Genomic DNA, 18938 nt, shown 5'->3' with positions numbered 1-18938 from the left:
CATTTCAAATTTTCCGAGACAATAGGGGCGAGAGGGGCATTTTGATTTCAAACAATCCCACACAGTTTCGTGGCTTTTTTGAATTACATGCATTCCTATTCAGACAGTATTTCGAAATAACCTTATTCAAATTTTTTTTACAATAAGTGACTCGATATTCTGTACAGATCAGTGCCGTCGGAACGAAATTCATTCTCCATATTGGAGGGGCGGGGGGGGGGGGGGTGGGCTGCCCATTGTATTCCTTCTCATTCAGAACACTGTTATAAAGGAAACATACTTCAGTTTGACAATTATTGGGGGGGGGGCTCTTATATTATTTTATCTGACAATCCCCAGAAATCTCATTGTTTTGATGAAAATATCGTACGCTATTTGCAAGTGGTGCGAATGGCTCCTCGGGTAGTTTTATACACCGAGTAAGATGAAAATCAGACCTCTTTCTCCGGATTTTGTGTTGACTCTGGAGCTCAGTCCTTTCCTTTGGCAGCGAAAGTAATTGTGCTGCCACTATCTTAATACCTTTCTAAGTAAGGAGCTCCAAATGGGTAATACAGTTAAATGTCAAATCTGCGTAATTTTAACTTTCTCTGGGTATGTAAAAATGTTTGAATTACGAAATGTTCGATTTACAGTGAAAAGAAGTTGATTTTCAAGAGACATTATAATTCTGTTTGCGAGTAAGCCCTTTTCTTCTCTGGTGGCACAAGGATACAGAAGTACACTCATTCTTTTTATAAGAAACAAAGGTCGATGTTGAGTACTCCAGTTTCTTAATGTTCTGTAAATTTCAATACTTAATGTTTCTCAAGAGTTTCTTAATTTTGATGTCATGAATGATGCTATGAAATGTTCGTGACCTTTTTTATCACGTCAAGAGATTAGCTTCCGTTCTGATGCTGTATTTAGATGTGGGAAGTACATATTTATCCCTTGTGTCTTAAATTCTAGGCCAACAGGGCAATCATGTTCTTGGATTTTACAAAAATTCGTTGTTCTCAGTTTTATCACAATTTAATAGTTTCTTATTATTGTTTGCTTCGTGTACTGAAGTTTCTTAATTTTTTCTGACTGTCCAGTACTCTTTCCTTATTGCCAGTTTCCTATAAAAATGAGTGTAACCAAATGCTGACATGCCTTCAGAGTGCCCATCACTGTAGCTGCATCATAACAAACGTGACTTAAAAACCTATACCAGCTTCTTATAATCGCTAGTTAGAAACACAGTTCAACCGCATTTTACTGTGATGTCCCGTTACGCAGTTCTGGCTCTGGTTGAACAGGCTGAACAGGAAAACCAAATTCCTTTCTATTTCCGACCATTACCGACATTAATTCTATATTGCGCTATATGAATGAACGTTGCTGAAAGGTATCGATTTGGGTAGAAAATTCAATCTTATTTTATAATTGTAGATACTGGCAGGAATTAACACTCAAAATAAAATCTAGTTTTGATTAGATTAGATACCCTGGGTACCAGAGTCGCAAGAATTTAACGGCAGCAAAAAATAATGAGAGCTGCGGAGGCGAAGGAGAGAGAAGAGGGAAGAAGGGATAGATTAGACTTTTCCAACAAAGTACCTCTGTCTTAATCACGATACCAAATTAAAACGTTAATTGATTTGAATCTTTTTCGAAACATTAACCCTTAATCGAAAAGGAGATACTAAACGTTCAAAGGGCATACCAATATTTCAATTGAGTGAGCTCCCGGGATCCCTCTTTCTTTACCACCCACTGCTAATGTTCCCTTCTTGGGAGCTTATGCGACAAAACCAGAAAGGAATGAAATAGTGCTTTACAACCAACTGGCAATGAAGTGACGCTCTTAATTATTTAATTTTTTAACAGTTACAGAAGAAAGAAAAGTCTGCAAAGAATCTAGATATGGCTTTGTATACAGGATAAAATTTGGTACTGTTTTTCAACGATTTGATGATGATAGAACATGATGTAAAACATACAACTGTTGAAGGAAAAATGTCGACAAAATTTTGGTTTCTTGGAAAACGAAATTGCAAGTTGCCTGGGAATTCCCGCGAATCTCTGAACTCTTTAATGACTCACGATGACCTTAAATTGCGAGACTTGATGATTTCATGCTTAAGTTCCAATGGGTTGTATAATTTGGCGAGAAAAAAATCAGCAAAAGAGCAAAAATGATAGAGTTATTAGATGATGCTTTGACAGCGGGGGATGACAAAGGCGATCAACAAAGGGGAACAAAACCTCAACCCGAACTTTGGGTTTGTATTGTCCTGAAGTTTTAAACTTTAAAGCTATATTAATAGCGATAAAAAAATCCACGATATTTACTTCATTCCTGCGTAAAACGGTTGTCTGCATTCTCAAATGGCCCAAGATTCCATTGGTAGAAGAGCGCCATTCTTGTTGGAAAATATGGGGATCCGACCCTACCCCAACACTTGTCTTTAGCTTCATCTTTAGGTGTTAGAATTAGCAGCATTTACTTAACAACTTTGCAAAAACTGTAATGGCGACATTTTTAAGATAATCAGCAGAGCCCTGTTGTAATTATATCTACCAGTTTTAGAATTCATGTGTTTAAAATTTTGTGCTGATCAAAGAACTTCATTTTCACCCTTGGACTCTATTGGTAATATTTTCAATCGCCAAGCGGCACTGATTGGGCACCCTTGACAGTGATCTGAGGAAAGCTTAAGTATATCTTAAAATGTTTGCTTTTCAAAGCCATGGAAGTTATTTACGGCTTGGCTAAAAATTTGCCACTTGAAAGGAGCGATATTGGTTAGGACTTGCTTTGGATAATCTTTTGTCATTTGGCTATTTTATTTCTTTCTTCCTGAAGTCATCCAAGAAAACACTAGTGATTTTGATAAAAATGTAGATTCATTTTTTAATTAAATTAAATTATATTATTTATAGTATTTTCATAGTATTTCAAGTAAATAAAATTTTTATAGTTTATAGGAAATCTTAATTTCATTTTTAAGACATTTTATAGGTTTTGATTAAATTGTAAGAATATCTTCATTTATTTACTTATTTATTAATTAATGTATTTATGTTTCTCTTTATTAGGACTAAAAGGACACATGTTGATAGCAGTTTTTATTAACTGAAATGTACATAATATCCTTTAAAAATATTCATAATACATACATACATATTTTATTGGTTTAATGCATAGAAAAAACTTTGAGAGTTATTTTAGACATAATTACTAAGTGCTTAGTTTCACAGAACTGTTGAATATTAAGTCTGGGCATGAAAGCTACAACATATTGTTGTATTTATCTATCCAAAGTCTTAGCAGAATTTCTTTCTTGGCACTATTTGTCAACACGAATATTGGTTTAAAATCTTTGTGGTAAGAAAACAACAAAAAATTAGGTATTTCAATGGAATTCCACACAAACTGCAAAGATCACAATTGAAAATTCTGACATAAAACAACTATTTACAAAACTGCTTTACAAATTTGAGTTTTCAAAGCCATTGCCAGCTACTGGGAAGCATTGCCAGCATCATCAAATTTTCATCCCTCTCTTATATTCACTTTTCTAGGACTGGCAACTTTCTTGGAATCACATCTTCCTATGTCATTGACCTTGTATGTAGTTGATAGCATAAGGAGCTACAAAAGACAAAATACTGTTGGAAAAAAGTATGTTACTTGTGATCAACACAAAAGGGCCAATCATGTGTGAAAAATGAAACCAAAATTCAATGGAACTATGACATGAAAACCCACAAAATAGTTATGTTGACTACATGAGAAGCAAGATTAAGAAGCAAAATGTGAACCACTGCTCAATGGTTATTTCATCCTCATATTGCATTGAAATAATCTTGTCTGTTTCAAACAAAGACATTGGTTGGAAATTATCATCTAAGAACATTTTGGAAAAATAACTCCTAAGATTTTGCCACACCATGGCCATCAGCACCATCCTGTGTTTTTTACAATGCTGCTACAATGGTGAGATATTCAGCATCATCTCGTCTATAATTAGGCCCTTGATATGGAGCATCATGCATGTATGCCCAAAAGATGTTCCCAGAAACTCCCCACCTGTGTCTTGGATCTCTGTTTATATTCAGTTTGCCATCCTCATAACAGAAAAAGCAAAGTACCTAGTTCTGACTCCAAATAAAAGTGTCATTTATGTTCTTATATCGCCTTAGCCTTTCTTGCAGCTTGGCACAATGAATTTTGGCTGTCAACACAATAATTTGGGGTGCAAGCAGGGCTGTAGAATAGGGGACCTTTTCTTTTTTCTAGGTAATTTTAAAATATCATGGCTAATTTCTGCCAGAGTCAAATCTTGAACCGGTATCATTTTTGACATTTGCATTCATGTATGACCTTAATAGCCCTTTTGCTAACTGAAATGTCAATTAATGCTGGCAAAATGTCACTATTTTAAATTCTTTATTTTCAAAAATTTTCTACTCAAGTAGTAGTTAGACATTTGAAGATGACTTATCCCTAGAAACGGATATTGAGGTAGCCTAAGATCTGGGGGTCTGGAGCAGAGGCTATATTGAGGGGCCATGCAAACGAAAACAACTGAAACATTAATTTTGTTTACAATATGAGAAAGCCCCCTCTACATTTATGGCTCTACACTACTGGGTGCAAGGTTTCCACTCAAAAAGACTAACTTCCTCCTGAATTTTAAAACGGGAAATGTGGGGCAGATTGGGCACCAAAGATCTTGTCAAAATCGACCATGCTCTGCAAACTGGCTTTTCAAGAGAAGATGTTACAGTTCCACTAAGAAGTTCAAGCTGCTCCAATGTACCATGGGTGCTGTCAAGGATGAAGGTAACTTGCAGAAACCGGGGTGTGATCTTCCAATGTGGTATTGTTAGGGCTTGCGTGTTGATCAAAAGTGTACATTAAAGGCAAAAATTTCTCGGACATTAATATTTTCGGACATTTGAGGCGTCCAAAAATTTTAACGTCCAAAATTTTTGTCATCCAAAATTTTTAATGTTTGATTTATGCAACACGGAAAAATATAGCAAGACATTTTCTCTGTTTAAACTGTATTTTTGCGTTTAAAATATTCTTGTTCACACGTTTTTTATATATAAGAAACTGCTTTATAACAAACCTACTAGTAGAATTTAGGGTAAATTACAATATATTCTTTTGTTCTTTTGTTTTCATTAGCAATATTTCATTAACGAGACAAAGTTGTCCTTCGTTAACCCTTTGCATGCACGTTGGTTGATCAGCTTTTATGATCATAAACAAAACAACCGACAAATGATCGTTAAGGCCTTTGAAATGGCAAGCATAATTCCCATTGCCACAATTGAAGTTCCTGATGGGGACCCATTTAAACACTTATAAGCAGTAATGAACCGTTTAAACAAACTTTAAAGAGTTAACCTTGAGATATCTAAGTTTAAAAACATTAACAATTACTAAATTAAATACATGGTTTTTTGTATTCGTCCAAAATTTCTCTGGAAACGTCCGAAATAACTTTGAAAAACGTCTGAAAATATTTTGTCCGAAATTTTTGTGTCCGAAATTTGTTGCCTTTAATGTAATTACGGGCTTCATTACATATCAATCGCAAAGTCTTAAATACAAACTTAGGCCTACTAAGTTCGAAACTACTTACCAAGTCTTAGTAGTCCTACAACACCTACAAAAGTTGCCACAGAGCTATAAACTTGACTTCTAGCCTTCTTCTTCTCTGCTTCTTTATCTATAGCTTTTCCTGGTTTGCCCCCAACACGAAACATTTCAAATTTCTCAGCAGTTATCCTTATCGGTTACAAAACTTTTTCTCTTCAACAGACAAGAAGAAGAAAGCATGGGGCTTGTGTGCGAGACAGTGGCCTCGTTCCTAAATCATAGAAACTCGCGAAACTCAGAAAACTTTTTCTTTTACAATAAGAACAATTTTATAAGAACGCGAGCATAAAGAATTGTTCAAACGTTAAGAACACGTTAAGAACAGGTTGAGGCTGAGCTAATGTAATGTGTAATTTTGAAGAATTGTGCATCTTAAAAACGAGAAGTTTTTGCCACCTAGGGGTGGCCATGGCCTCCACCTTTTTGCGAAGCAAGTAGTTTAAAAGCTGCAGTAAAGGAGGTAAGAAGCCTTGGCCCACAACTTTTTTAGCCTTGTTCCCCCCACTTTCAAATTCTCGTGGCGTTCCTCGACCAGTGGATGCCAATACAGATCAAGAGGTGAAAGGGTTACTGCCAATACATTCAAATTTAATTGTCTTCCTAAAGCGTTAAGAAATATACCGTAAAATCTCTATCAAGCCCCCGGGGGCTTATTTATTTTTCAGACCTAGATGGGGGCTTATTAATAATTTACTGCAAAAATGTTATAAAAATGCCCTTATGCATTTTTTGCTATGAAGATGCCATCCAAATGTTTTCAAAAACTTTGTTAGCAGCTTCGAAAGTTTCTAAAAATCAGTCAATTATAATGTCCTCATCTTCCTCAGAGTCACCAGGATCAATTGACATCCCCTGGGACATCTACTAAACAAATTTCGACTGACTTCTAAGTTACACAAGTAAATATTTACATGGGCCGTATTCTCGAAGGGGCGGGGATAATGACATGTTAGAAAGTACGGGGACGTGCCATTATTTAGGGGTACCTTTTTCTGAAAAGTGCGGAATTATCGGTATCAGTATTTGAAATATGTGCGGAGCTATGGGTACCATTTGAAGAAACATGCAAAATTATGGGTTAAATTTTTTGGACATGTGCAGAATTGTGTGTCCAAATTTTCTAACTAAAATGGCAAGTCCCTATCCAAAGTTAGGCTTAGTTAACCCCCCCCCCCCCTCTCCTCGGAGGCCGCATTTAATACACACAATCTTATCGTCATTCAGTCCGTCAATAGATATGCTTTCTTTGTTATACATCGGTGGCTTAAGAGGGGGGCTTAATAGAGAGGGGGTCTTAATTCAAATTTGTGCTTGATAAGAAGGGCTTAATAGCGAGGGGGCTTAAGACTGATGGGGCTTAATAGAGCTTTACGTCACTCCAATTTTACAACAAAGTGTAAATCTTATTTTATGGACAAACTTAAAGATCAATCTTTTTCTAACATGGTTTCATTGTATAATTACATTTATAACTATATTATGAGACATTTCATATTAGGATTTTTTATACTTTTATTTGTAAACCAGGCTGAAAACAAGCTTTTCTTAGTCCTGTTATTTACGTTAAAGATATTTATACCCACATACAAACATAAAAATACAATCTAGCCTCAATTTCTCGAAAAAATTAAGCACAGCCAGCCTGAAATACATCTACAGGTTCTTATAAAAAGAATGTCTTGACAATCAGAAAAAGTAAGGAATCACAGCACCAAAAGAAAAGAAATTAAAAAGACACAATTGAATTTTAAAAATCTAGAACTCAGAAATTTTCAGAAAGTATATCAATATGATTGTCTGATTGGCATAAATTCTAGACACAGAGAAAACAAAGACACTTTCCTCAGCCAAGTAAAACATTGGAGCGGAAGCAAATCTCTTGACAGAAATTTCACAAGCATGTGGAAACATTATAAACATTAAGAAGTTTACCCTCTTTGTTTCAGGCACACTAGAGCCAAGGGGCCTCCCCTCCTTGATACTGAGTATATTATACTGTAGTTGTTACTTACACAATCTCCTGTAAGTCCTTACTCTAAGCTTTTCATAATTTAAATGTTCTTTGCGTAAATTACTATCTTAATTTGTATGTTTACAGGGACATAATTTCAACCTTAAGGGGCTTTTTATATTTCATATAAAGTGTATTAGAAAATTCACAGGGCCAGCAAAACTTGGGGCAGGGGCCCAGTCTTGAGTTGATTGGACCAATCAATTGGTTCAAACAATAAATTCCCATGCAGAATGCAAGGCATTTGGTTTCAAATCAAAGAATTGAAAGTTGAACACTGAATAGATTTTATGAAATGAATCGTTACGGATAAAAAGCAGCTGGTTGATAAAAAAGACATTGTTCAGCAAGAAAAGTTTGTCAAAATTGTTATATCAAATTACTTTCCAATAACATTAAGACAGCACATGGTAATATTTACACTGCAATATATACATACATTTAAATACAATTTTAATATGTTGAGATACTGTAAAATTTCAACAAAAACTTGCAAAGGCAACTGGTAAACTGTTTCATAATATGATAATTTCATATACTAATATCTTTTATAGGTATAAGCTGTTATCACCCAAAGCAAAAACCATGGCAAAAGACTTCAATCTAAGAACGACTGAAACAAGGTTTGGGAACAATATTATTGGGTGTTAAAAAGGGCTTAACCAAGAGATATTATTGGAGTGATGCAAAGCAGTGGAGGAGTCTTTTAGGGGCCTTGTGAATCTACACAGGTTGTTGTATGATAATCTGGCTACATAGAAAACTTTTTGACAGCATACTGAACTCATATCAAAATCATCTGGAAAGACTAAGAGGTAGCACAAGCTTTAACAAGCCAATAGAAGATCTACGTCATTGATCAGTTAAAATTGAGAATTCCTATGTATTCCTATGTCCTATGACATATTTTCCATAGACCCACATTACAAGGGTCTGATGAAATATATTTTATCCCAGTGGCATCATGTATGAATGCTTTTAGATCACAAAGCTTAAGGAATAGGTAAAATATGAGAAAAAATACTAGTTAATATAATGTAGAATGCCATGAGCTGGAACATGGGGCAATAGGCTGGCATAAATAATAGCATCACAACAGACGGTATGGCAAAAAATCTCAAACATAGGCTTTGGGATTTTCATTGGTAATCTTTGATAACATATAATGAAAGGAAACATATCATGATAGCAGGTTTGTGAAATATATCTCACCAACCAGAATCCCATATGGGCCTATTATCAACTATATGTCTTGATGAAGTCCTGTGCTTTTTACCTGTAGTTTGTTTCAAAGAGCCACTTCTGTGTCGGTCAGGCAAAGAAAGTTTCGAGCTTGCCACACTTGCATTGTCAATATTATGAAGGTCATTAAGACTACTCGATTTCCTGGACATTGTGACATTTCCTGCACTTGATGGTCGGCGCTTGCTTCTGGACACATTTGTGGCCAGTTGTTCCTGTCTGAAATGTTCCCTCAGCAGGTGCTCTCTTGAGAGTTCTCTTGTAGGTTTGACCTTCTCTAGCCGACGAAGCAATGCCTGAAATACAAAATGTATATTGTGAGTGTGTATGAATGTCAAGGTGAAAAATAAATAATTCAGTACAATCATATTGGAAAATTTGGAAGGTGTCCCCCCTGAATAAAGTTCCTTGCCTTCAAATGTAGTCCCATTCCCAATATATGCTCAGGGCTTGTATTTGTAACTAAGCATGAAGCACTATCTTTTCCCTTCAACACAAATACACACTATTACTGAGAAATGTAAAATTTAGCTTTTTAGCAGTCTGAGAATATTCTTTTAGCATACAAAGTGTGTTTTGATCATTCAGAAACTAACATCAGTAGCTAGGTGTGAATTAATTTGGTAAGTACTATTAAAAGGAATTACACATGCCTACAAAAATTTTCGAAGATGAAATAAGAAGAAATTTGATGGGACTAGTAGTAACAGTAGGGAAAGGTATTGGCTTGATGTGTGAGTAAGGTACTGGCTTAGCAGGGTGAATGAGGGGAGGAGGACAAAAGCAAAGAGAGAAAAAGGAGCGAGAAGGATGAAAGGAGAGGAGAAAAGGCATATATTGATATAAATTCAAATATAATATGAAAAATGGAAGGATTAATGAATACAATCAAACTATTGCTACTGACTTTTTCAAAGTTGTCACAATTTCCTAATATATGTAAAAAAATGCTGAGCATGAGACCTTCAGGTTGAGCTTGTTGTCACAAGTCCTTTTTTAGCAGCAGGTTTAGGTTGGGATAAGATGGGTTGTTTTAGAAGCATGAATAAAGAGCTTTTCTATCAAAAGGAAGAATTTCCAACACCTTTTGTTTCTTGTTGCTTTGTTTTTATATTATCTGATGAATAATTAAGTATTAGCCATCTGATACTTGAGTGGTTAAGGTGAATTTGAATAGGCCTTCCAATCAATGCAGGTGGAAAACTAACACCATTGTTCATCTAATCAGATGAAATATGTATTGTTTGATGCTGCATTTCTCTTGGTTTCGGATTTGGCTTGAATGTAACCATGATTTAGTTACTATTAATGAAAGAATCTGAGAGAAACTGTAGGCAATATTGGTTCGAAGGGGGCAAAATAGAAATTTGGCTTCCAAATCTTTTTTATCAATAATTAATTCATGGGCTTTTTTCTGATAAAGATTGCACCAAGAAGTGCAGACTACAATAAATGGTAACATAAGGCGATTAAAGAAAAGTCCATTAAAACCCTGAACATAGGGAAATGGAAATAGTTAATTTAATGAAAGTACAGGCTTTGCACTATCTATAGGGGGTTAGTAAATCTATCAGGAAGGGCATTTACTTGGTGATTAACTAACAAAGTGCAAGCTTACCAAGGCTCATCAATAAATGGAGCTAATAAACACATGCTTGCTAGATTTTAGGGAATGCTGGTATAAACTTTCGTTCAGTGAAAAAATAAAGATTTTTGTTTTCGAAAATGCCACATGGTTTAATCTTTCCTTTTTCCAAATTAAAGAAGTTACTTATTTGTGTTCAACTTTAAAGACTGATAGCAACCAGAAGCTCTTACCAAGTTCTCCCTTTCAATTTGTTGTTGAACTCTTATTCTGTTCAAAGTTGCTGACGATTTTACTTTCAGTGGTTCTGCTTTTTTAATGAAAACAGGTTGTTTCGACCTAGACTCGACTTTTCCTTGTTTTCGAACCAGTTCTCTAAGTAGCCTTTGGTTCTCACGGTCAATGTCTTTCACCCTATCATTAGAAAACGAATAATTTCCCCTCTGATCCTGTTGTACGTGAGCAGAAAATGGTCTCGCACGGGGCTTGTGGCCCTGAAAGCTTCCATTAGAAACTTCACTGGCAGGCCGATCGTTGTAACTACCAAGTTGATGAGCTGAAAAAGGCCGTCCTTTTCTTGATGTTGATAAATCACCATTTTTCTTGTTATCGTTTATATCAAGCATAGAATGTAGAAGCTTTTCCAAGTCAATTTGATCTGAATCAGCTCTTAGCATTTGTTTAGAGCTTTTATCTTCTGTGTTAAAACGTTCTCTCGACTTAGCAGTTTTTGGCCTAGGTTGTCGTTGACGGCCTGTAGGCGGCCGACTTCTCCTTGCTTCATCATCAGAAGCGTTCTCCGCATCCTCGTCTACAAAGTCTCTCGATAAAGACGATTTCCTTGAAATTCGAACAGCAGTTATTACTCCATTAACAGACATTTTTATAAAACTATTCCGTTGAAGTTTGTGTCATTGTCCATCACTCCCCATTGACGCTTGTATTGAAACTACAACAGAAATTTGGATATGATATGATGTATCTAAGCAGCAACAACCGCAACAACAGAGAGGACGGCGTGACGTCACTTAACAACACAAATATTTCTCCATTGATAGTCATCATTGCATTCCCAAATGGGAAATTGTTACTATCAATTAACGTGAAAGATCAAAACACAAAGGAAAAAGCATTACTTTCTCGATGAAAGCATTTTATAAGCCTTCTTGGACACATTAGAGCATTTATAAGCCTTCGTTGAGCAAATGAAAAGGTGAAATTCCTGGGCTCGTATATTACCAATGAGGATTCAACTGTGCGGACATAAAGAGTAGAATTAGGTAAGCTAAGACCGTTACCAAAAGAATGGCAGAAATATGGCCATCAGATCAGGAGAATTTAGCACTCGGCTCAAAGTAAGGTTTGGTGGCTGTGATGCGAAGCGTAGCTTTGCATGGAAAGGTGATCGGATGCAGGAAGCCAATTACAGAGGGATGGCATTGCTCTCGTGCATAGGAAAATTCTATAGCGTTCTTATGAATGAAAGGATAACACAGTTTGCTGTATCAAATAAAATAATAAAATAAGAGCAGTTTGGGTTTATAAAAGGAAACCGAACATCTGGTTGCTTAAAGGTAATATGTCCATATAAAAGGACTGCGTATACCCAACTTGTCAAGCCACCCTTCAAAATAACGGTTTGTGATTAGTTAGTATTCTTGCAATGCAAAAGTCCTCACATGAAAAGCTGACCTCGCAGCAGGAAACAGAACAACCGTAATGACTGGGGCGACGACATGAAAAATCACATGTTTCTAAAAACCCCAGCAGAGTTTACCTGAACAAGAAGAAAACTAAACTTTATGCTGCTTTCATCGGCTTCAAAAAGGCATATGACAAGGTACCAAGAGAACTAAATAATGTAGGAATTAGAGAAAAGGTTTTCAATGTTATAAAGAGCATTTATCAAAACAAAAAAACATGTATAAGAATCTGTCATAATCGAACAGACTTTTTTGACGTGAACATTGGAGTTAAACAAGGATGCATTCTAAGCCCAACCTTATTTAATATTTTTATCAGTGACCTGTCACAACTCTTCAATGAGAATGAATCTGAACCATCAGTTAAAGGAAATACAAAGATAGGATCACTTTTTTGGGCAGAGGACAATGTCATTTTGTCTGAATCAAAGAAGGGTTTACAGTGCTCCCTAAAACAGTTAAGTCCATACTGTTATCAAAATGAAATGAAAGTAAACGTCAATAAAACTAAATGTATGATATTTAATAAAAGTTGCAGAATATTATGTGACAAAAGGTTCTACTATAATAACCAAGAATTAGACATTGTCAAGAATTGCAATTATTTGGGATTGCTGGTAACACAATCATTTTCTATTAAAAAACTTCTCGACGACTTATATAAACGAGGTCTAAAGGCGTATTTCAAACTAAGAAACTGGTTAGGTGAAAGTTTTAGAAACCACGTACATTTATTTGTTGATCTTCTAGACACTTTTATCAAACCTATACTATTGTATGGAATATAATCATGGGGCAGCTCAGAACAAGGTTTCAATGATATAAAACCAATTGAAAACTAAATATTAAACTCTGTAAACATATTTTAGGAGTAACAAAGTGTACCTCAAATAAAGGATATCGATGTGAGTTAGGGCGAAAACAGCTACATATACTGGGTTTTAAAATAACTAATAAAAATTGGCTACGCATGAACAACGACCTGATAAATGCCCGATAAACTGGACAAAAACCTAAAAGAAATCTTTATGAAGCAAGGTTTAGGTGACATATGGACATCAATAAATTCCAAAACAAAAGAACAAACAAAAGAAAGACAAGTCAGAAATTACATATCGCAACGTATTACTGACGGGAGTTCTCTCTACTTTAAAAAACCAACCGAAAATGCGCACTTACTGTTTATTTAAAAAGAAGTTTAAAATCGAGAATTATGTAACAGAAATAAAAATTTCTACCTTACGAAAGGCTGGATTGTCATGAAAATCTGAGTCAAGATAACTCTGACAGAAGGAAAATTGCTTACTGGGGGCTTTTATTACGAGACCCCGTTACCTTTATACAAATATGCAGCGTCAATATTTTCTATTCTGGAGAAAACATTCGAGGAGCTTGATGTTTTTTCTCCAAGCAGTGTGCAAATCATCTCTCGAATGCTGAAAAATTTGAAGTGACCAGAGAGCAAGCTCATCTAGCCGATACTCGCTTTTTATTAATTTCTAAAAGTTACAGTTACTGTTGGCTTCATATAAACACATACAAACTTTGAAAAATTGCTTATTTTCTGCATAAACAATGATAGATTCCTCTTAGCAAAGTTCTTTGCGGACAGAGAGGGAGAACAAGCTTGCATGTCTTGCGTTTCAAAAATAAAATCTTGATGGAATACATAACAATAAAAAATGTTCTAGCTGATTAGAAATTAAGAAGAAAAAGGTTGTTTAATTTCTGAAGACATTTTACAACTTTTTTGCTTCTTTGTGTCCACTAACTCTCCGCACCCCGCTCCCCTCCCTACACAAAACTTCACTTTAAACTTCGCCTGTGTTTGCCACCCCTACTTCAAAGGCCTGGCCGTTCTGGAGACTTGAAAGAGCATATGCTCACTATACTATTGTTGTGAACAGAATAAACAAAAAATTGGTCCAGCTTTTCTTTCGTTCCCGTCAATATTCTACTTTAAATCATTCATACTCAAAGTCCCAAGTTAAAATTCAATATAGAAGAAAGGAGGAAAATATGGAATTATGTAAACAAATCATGTAATTTTCTGCATAAGCCAAACTAATCAAACCATCCCACTAGATGCGCCAGCTAGATTTTTTTAAAGAAGTAATTTTACCACCTGCAGACCAATTAAAGAATAAATTTGAGGAAAATCTAACAAATTATTCGTCTTAAATTAAAAAAGAGGAGGGCTGAGAACAGTGCCCTGCAGTACCTCTTTGGTAACCTTTTGACAAGTTCCAAATGCGTTCATCCTTCAACAAGGGCACTGAGTGTGTGAAAACCTGCCATTCGAACATTTCTGGGAATTGCTTTCTTAGTATAAAGTTTCATCAACCGAAATAACGATTTACAGTAGCAAATTTTTTTGCATCCCCAGAAGAAATCCTTACTTTTTTTATTGTGTAATGAATAAGTCATTCAGGTCCACTAAAGACTATTGTTCGAGAATTTGATTGATGGGGTGACTAGCACCAAAATCATAATAAGCAGAAAACAAGATTTGGTACGACCATTAAATTAGGAAGCATTTCAAAGTGGGGGATTGGAACACATGTAGTCAAAAAGGGCATTTCCATTGGCTACAAATGGGTACTTTACCCATGTTTCTAAAAGAGGGGGCACGTGTGCAACCGTGATGAGTGAGGGATGTAACAGATCCCTCATGATGAGCAAGGGATGTAATTTCCGTTATATAAACCAGTAGTACCCTGTGTACCAGGGTCTCCTTTATTTAGTCTCAGAAATATAGTTAGAAGCTAGTCACAAAAAATTTCACTTCAATACTTTCCCCCGGATCAATGAGGTTCTGGTGCCCAGGGTAAAAAACCAGATGTTTCTCGCTATCTAGGGGTGCTTCGTCCGGTAAGTTCCAGACTTGTCTGCACATAGAGGATGGTTCACCCACTTTGTCAGCAAATGGAAACTGAGAACCACTTGAGCACAATAACGACGGCCCTTTCCCTGTGCCCCCGTGGTTCCTGCGGCTATGGATTCAATTCTAGAAATAACATTGCTACTTCAATTAGTTTGTCAACGATAAAAAAGAGATCGGCCTTAAATTGTATGTTACGAACCTTTCTTAAACCTTGAGTTCCCTTCCTCTCGTTTCATGTTAAAAAATGGTAGGCTATAAAAGGGTCATTGGAGGTGCAAGATGAGTTGATATAAAGGAACAGAAAGGTTTTAAGATTTTTTAACAATAGATTTGTCAGGTACAAACAAATCTATGTATAAACTATTTTTGACAGTGCCGCGGGTTAAATAAAAATGATTTTTCTAATTAATTGGCACTGATGTGCATTAGTGTATTCTTAGAATTTTGTATTTGTTGTAACGTCACGACCAGCACTGAAAACAAGTGAATTCGAAGCATTTGCAATAGCGATTGGTTGGTTGTAAAGCTGGAATCCATTTTCTTTTGTTTCATGTAAAAATAAGCATTGTTTTACTTGGCTTCTGAAAAATCATTTCCTTTAAAGGCTTTCCTGGAACCAGTCATTACTGAAACGAGGCTGCATTGGAACCAATTTTGCAGAAGAGCAAACAAAGAGAGAGCTATGGTAAAATATTAAGTCTGTTATTTCGAAACGATAATTCATAGGAAAGATATTTAAAATTATGCTATTCTGTCTTGGGTCTATAAACATCGTGTTTCACCCGCGGTTTGCCTCGAGCGCCGAAACCTGGGGGTTGCCCTCTGAACCCCATGTTCTGTTGCGGTGGTCCCATGCCTTGATAGTACATAGCTGGCATTGGTGGTACCTGGGACATAGGAGCCATTTGAGACATTGGGGGCATTTGCGACACGGGGGGCATCTGCTGGTACTGATTCATTGCAGACAAGGACTGCATGTTACCTTGGTAACCGCCTCTCTGAAAATTTTGCGAATGCATTGGGTGATAAGGTTGGTTTGCAGAAGGCTGAAACATAGCAGTTGGGTACGTTGTTAGGTAGTTGTACATCATTGAATCTGACGATGTTACCATGGCTTGAGGGACACTTTGCTGTGCAATATTTTGGTTGCCAAAAGCCTGTCGTTGCATGTTTGCCATTAAATCTCCTTGCTGAAAAATAAAGTGTTCCTTTTAGCATACCAGGCACATCAGTATAGAGCTGACAAATGGGTTTGCAGGAATGATTTAATGCGTAATGGTTTTGAAACCTGTAGCCCTTCCTATTAAATATGACGTAATTTTAAATAAATGTCCAGCTACAAAAGAATAAAAGCTAAAACCTACAGCGTTCTTAACCTTGGGTCATCAAAAATCGAATTTAATGTTGGAAAATGCACCATAACAAAAATGATGATCGGGGTTTTCTTAACATTAAATCTCAATTGAATATCATCCTTCGCATATTATGTCCACTCCCGCAAAACTGTCCCCGCCACACTTGACACGCGAAAATATCACTTAGAAGTAATGCCTATGACAAAAGAGCAAAGAATGGCACTGAAATGTACAGTTGAATTCGTCAGGCAAACTAAATGATTTGAGTGAGATTTTAGTCTTTGACTCCTGGGTCAAGTAGAATGATTTTCTTTGCCTTGGCCTGACATAACGACGCAGTTACTTTCTTCTATTACCGTAGAAATCGTTATATAGTTTTGTATCGTTTTGCAGTTTTTTCGTAGGGAAAATTATAATGTTAGGAAAATTATAATGTTAGGTGTGGCGTCAACTCGATAACGTGGTATCATGTGTCTTCAGCTCAGCAGTAATTTGATTTGAGTGTAGCTAGCGCAGGGGAGGTTCTTTCTTTCTCCCATCATGGAAGGACCCACGGGTATTGTGATTTCCGCATATTGCAGATTGACTGGGCCTAAGAGCAGGGCGATACATGCTAAAAACCAAGAGCAGGGCGATGTTTGTATAATTTTAAGTACATTTTGGAAATCCCTGATCGTGGGTTCTTATCATTTTGATAACAAAGGAGTACACAGTTGCCTAGCCTCGTGGATCTGCCGTGAAATTAACGGATTTCGAAGTCGTCTCGCTTCTCATGGATGCTGTTGAAATCTTACAGGTCTAGCAACCTTCAATCAGCTTTCTAGCGAAATATAATGATTGGCTCAATTTTTCCCTTTTAAAAACACAAGTCTGTTGAAACTAAGTAGATTTTACACTTGGGTGATGGGAGCTCGTTAACAATTATGTGCTCCTTATTGCAAAATACCTTATTTTCAAAATCTAAAGTCTCTTTAATTAAGGCAATATGAGAAGCATAATGCATAAAAATTTCACGGGAGGCATTTTGCCGCCGAGTCGATACCAGTTGAGTCTCACTTCAACAAATCTCGAAAAGTTAGGCTTTATCAGGGAAAGTTAAAAAAAGAAAATTCTGAAACTAGACTCACCATGCCTTTACCACTGTTTGCAACAACAGCCGACATAAATTGAGCTACCTTGAAAACAAAGTTAGAAGATTAACAGGAGGTATTTTTGTTTTCATCTTCATTGGTGCCATAAGTATTTTTATGGGAGGGCCAACCACCTACTTGTCAAGTAGTTATGATAAGATATGTTTGCTTGTGGCTGAAATGTCACGACCAAGGACAAAACACTTGAAACTAATCCTACATCTTGACACGAACAACAGACTTTGCGTCCTGTTAGACACGAAATGTAGAGGCACCCTTCAAACACGGCCCTATTCTGATTCTTGAAGGCCTTTGTTAGAAGTTATTCTCTTGTGACCAGCCTTAAGGACCTAGTTAAGGAAAGAGAAAGAAAGGCAGAATACATCTGTCTCGTGGCTATATTCCAATCAATCGAAAATCATTCTTAAAAGATTGGATGAAAATGTTTTATTTCGACGATTAAGCACATGTTTCTTAATAATAGAATGAACAGCTCCTTGCAACGGGGGGAGGGGGGGTGGGTACTCAAATATAAGACCTGACAGGGGGGGTCCATTCCGTTAGAGGGTCTTACCAAATGGCTACCAAATGGCCCATTTTCGATAATAACTGAACTGCTCAGTCAAATAAGGACCAGGAGAGCACAAAGAAATGGATGCTACCAAGGAAATAATTTAGGTTTTTATGCTACCACTCGAGGGGTTTTTGTCAAAAAGCACTACCATTTGAGGGTAATTTTCTAAAATTTTAGAGTTGGCCCTCTTTGACCCTGACCGGACCCCCCTGTCAGACCATAATGGGAGTACCCCCCACCCTGGGCAACGGGCCAAGTGAACTATTTCTTGTTCAGTCATTTACTTTGGAATTTAAAGAAACCTGAAGAAACTTTTTGTATGTAAACCTGCAAAAAATAAGGAACCGAGCACAGATTTCAAGCTTAGACTCTTATTAAAAAATGCGTATAAATTCTTTTCCAAGCAAACCAATGCAAATATCGGTACGAAAAAGATTTCTCGAGCACCACAATTCCCTTTGTGAAAGTACTCTAATCTGTTGGCCATCCCGCCATTTGCAGTAACTTTTGCCCCATATGTAAATTTTCAAGCATCTTTATTTGGCTTGCTTTCTCTTGAAAAGATCATATTCGAAGACTTGGCCATTCAACAATGCATGCCTGACTTGAGCAACCTAACTTTAAAGCATGCTATTGTTTAGGAATAAGGCTGTAAAGAACGGGCTAGCTAGTGTTGAAACATCACTGTAAACAAATGATTTACAAAAGATACCTAACATTTTGCCGAGCTTCAATATTATCAAACATTTGTGAATCTGGACCTAAATAATCATAGAGACGAAAGTTCAAATCTTTGTCACTGAAATTCTT

General features: G+C 36.4%; 2 protein-coding genes and 1 long non-coding RNA gene across 3 annotated transcripts; all 3 read right to left on the bottom strand.

Annotated features, from left to right (window-relative positions):
- Positions 1 to 3374: 3374 nt before the first annotated feature.
- Positions 3375 to 6683, bottom strand: LOC135686590 (uncharacterized). Its single transcript, XR_010516081.2, has 2 exons — positions 5628 to 6683; positions 3375 to 3622 (listed from the first exon to the last, which is right to left on the bottom strand). It is a non-coding gene; the product is annotated as an uncharacterized LOC135686590 (long non-coding RNA).
- Positions 6684 to 7296: 613 nt separating this feature from the next.
- On the bottom strand, positions 7297 to 11449 carry LOC135686329 (uncharacterized). The gene is made up of 2 exons (XM_065202534.2): positions 10716 to 11449; positions 7297 to 9193 (listed from the first exon to the last, which is right to left on the bottom strand). Exons 1-2 carry the CDS (start codon positions 11361 to 11363, stop codon positions 8864 to 8866), a joined length of 978 nt encoding a protein of 325 aa, XP_065058606.1. The 5' UTR covers positions 11364 to 11449; the 3' UTR covers positions 7297 to 8863.
- A 4306-nt stretch (positions 11450 to 15755) lies between these two features.
- On the bottom strand, positions 15756 to 17909 carry LOC148960150 (uncharacterized). Its single transcript, XM_089108952.1, has 2 exons — positions 17552 to 17909; positions 15756 to 16259 (listed from the first exon to the last, which is right to left on the bottom strand). Exons 1-2 carry the CDS (start codon positions 17585 to 17587, stop codon positions 15816 to 15818), a joined length of 480 nt encoding a protein of 159 aa, XP_088965078.1. The 5' UTR covers positions 17588 to 17909; the 3' UTR covers positions 15756 to 15815.
- Positions 17910 to 18938: the final 1029 nt, after the last annotated feature.

This window comes from Rhopilema esculentum, chromosome 6 (assembly GCF_057945365.1).
Source record: "Rhopilema esculentum isolate cy_ngs chromosome 6, ASM5794536v1, whole genome shotgun sequence".
NCBI classification, from domain to species: Eukaryota; Metazoa; Cnidaria; class Scyphozoa; order Rhizostomeae; family Rhizostomatidae; genus Rhopilema; species Rhopilema esculentum.
This window is presented reverse-complemented; position numbering and strand designations above follow the sequence as displayed.

Bases quoted from the DNA above. Each gene is read 5' to 3' on its own strand.
- LOC148960150 (XM_089108952.1), bottom strand. From the start codon at position 17,587: ATGTCGGCTGTTGTTGCAAACAGTGGTAAAGGCATG. The intron at 16,260-17,551 runs GTGAGTCTAGTT...TTTATTTTTCAG, and splicing joins CAAACAGTGGTAAAGGCATG to CAAGGAGATTTAATGGCAAA.
- LOC135686329 (XM_065202534.2), bottom strand. From the start codon at position 11,363: ATGTCTGTTAATGGAGTAATAACTGCTGTTCGAATTTCAAGGAAATCG. The intron at 9,194-10,715 runs GTAAGAGCTTCT...TTTGTATTTCAG, and splicing joins AAATTGAAAGGGAGAACTTG to GCATTGCTTCGTCGGCTAGA.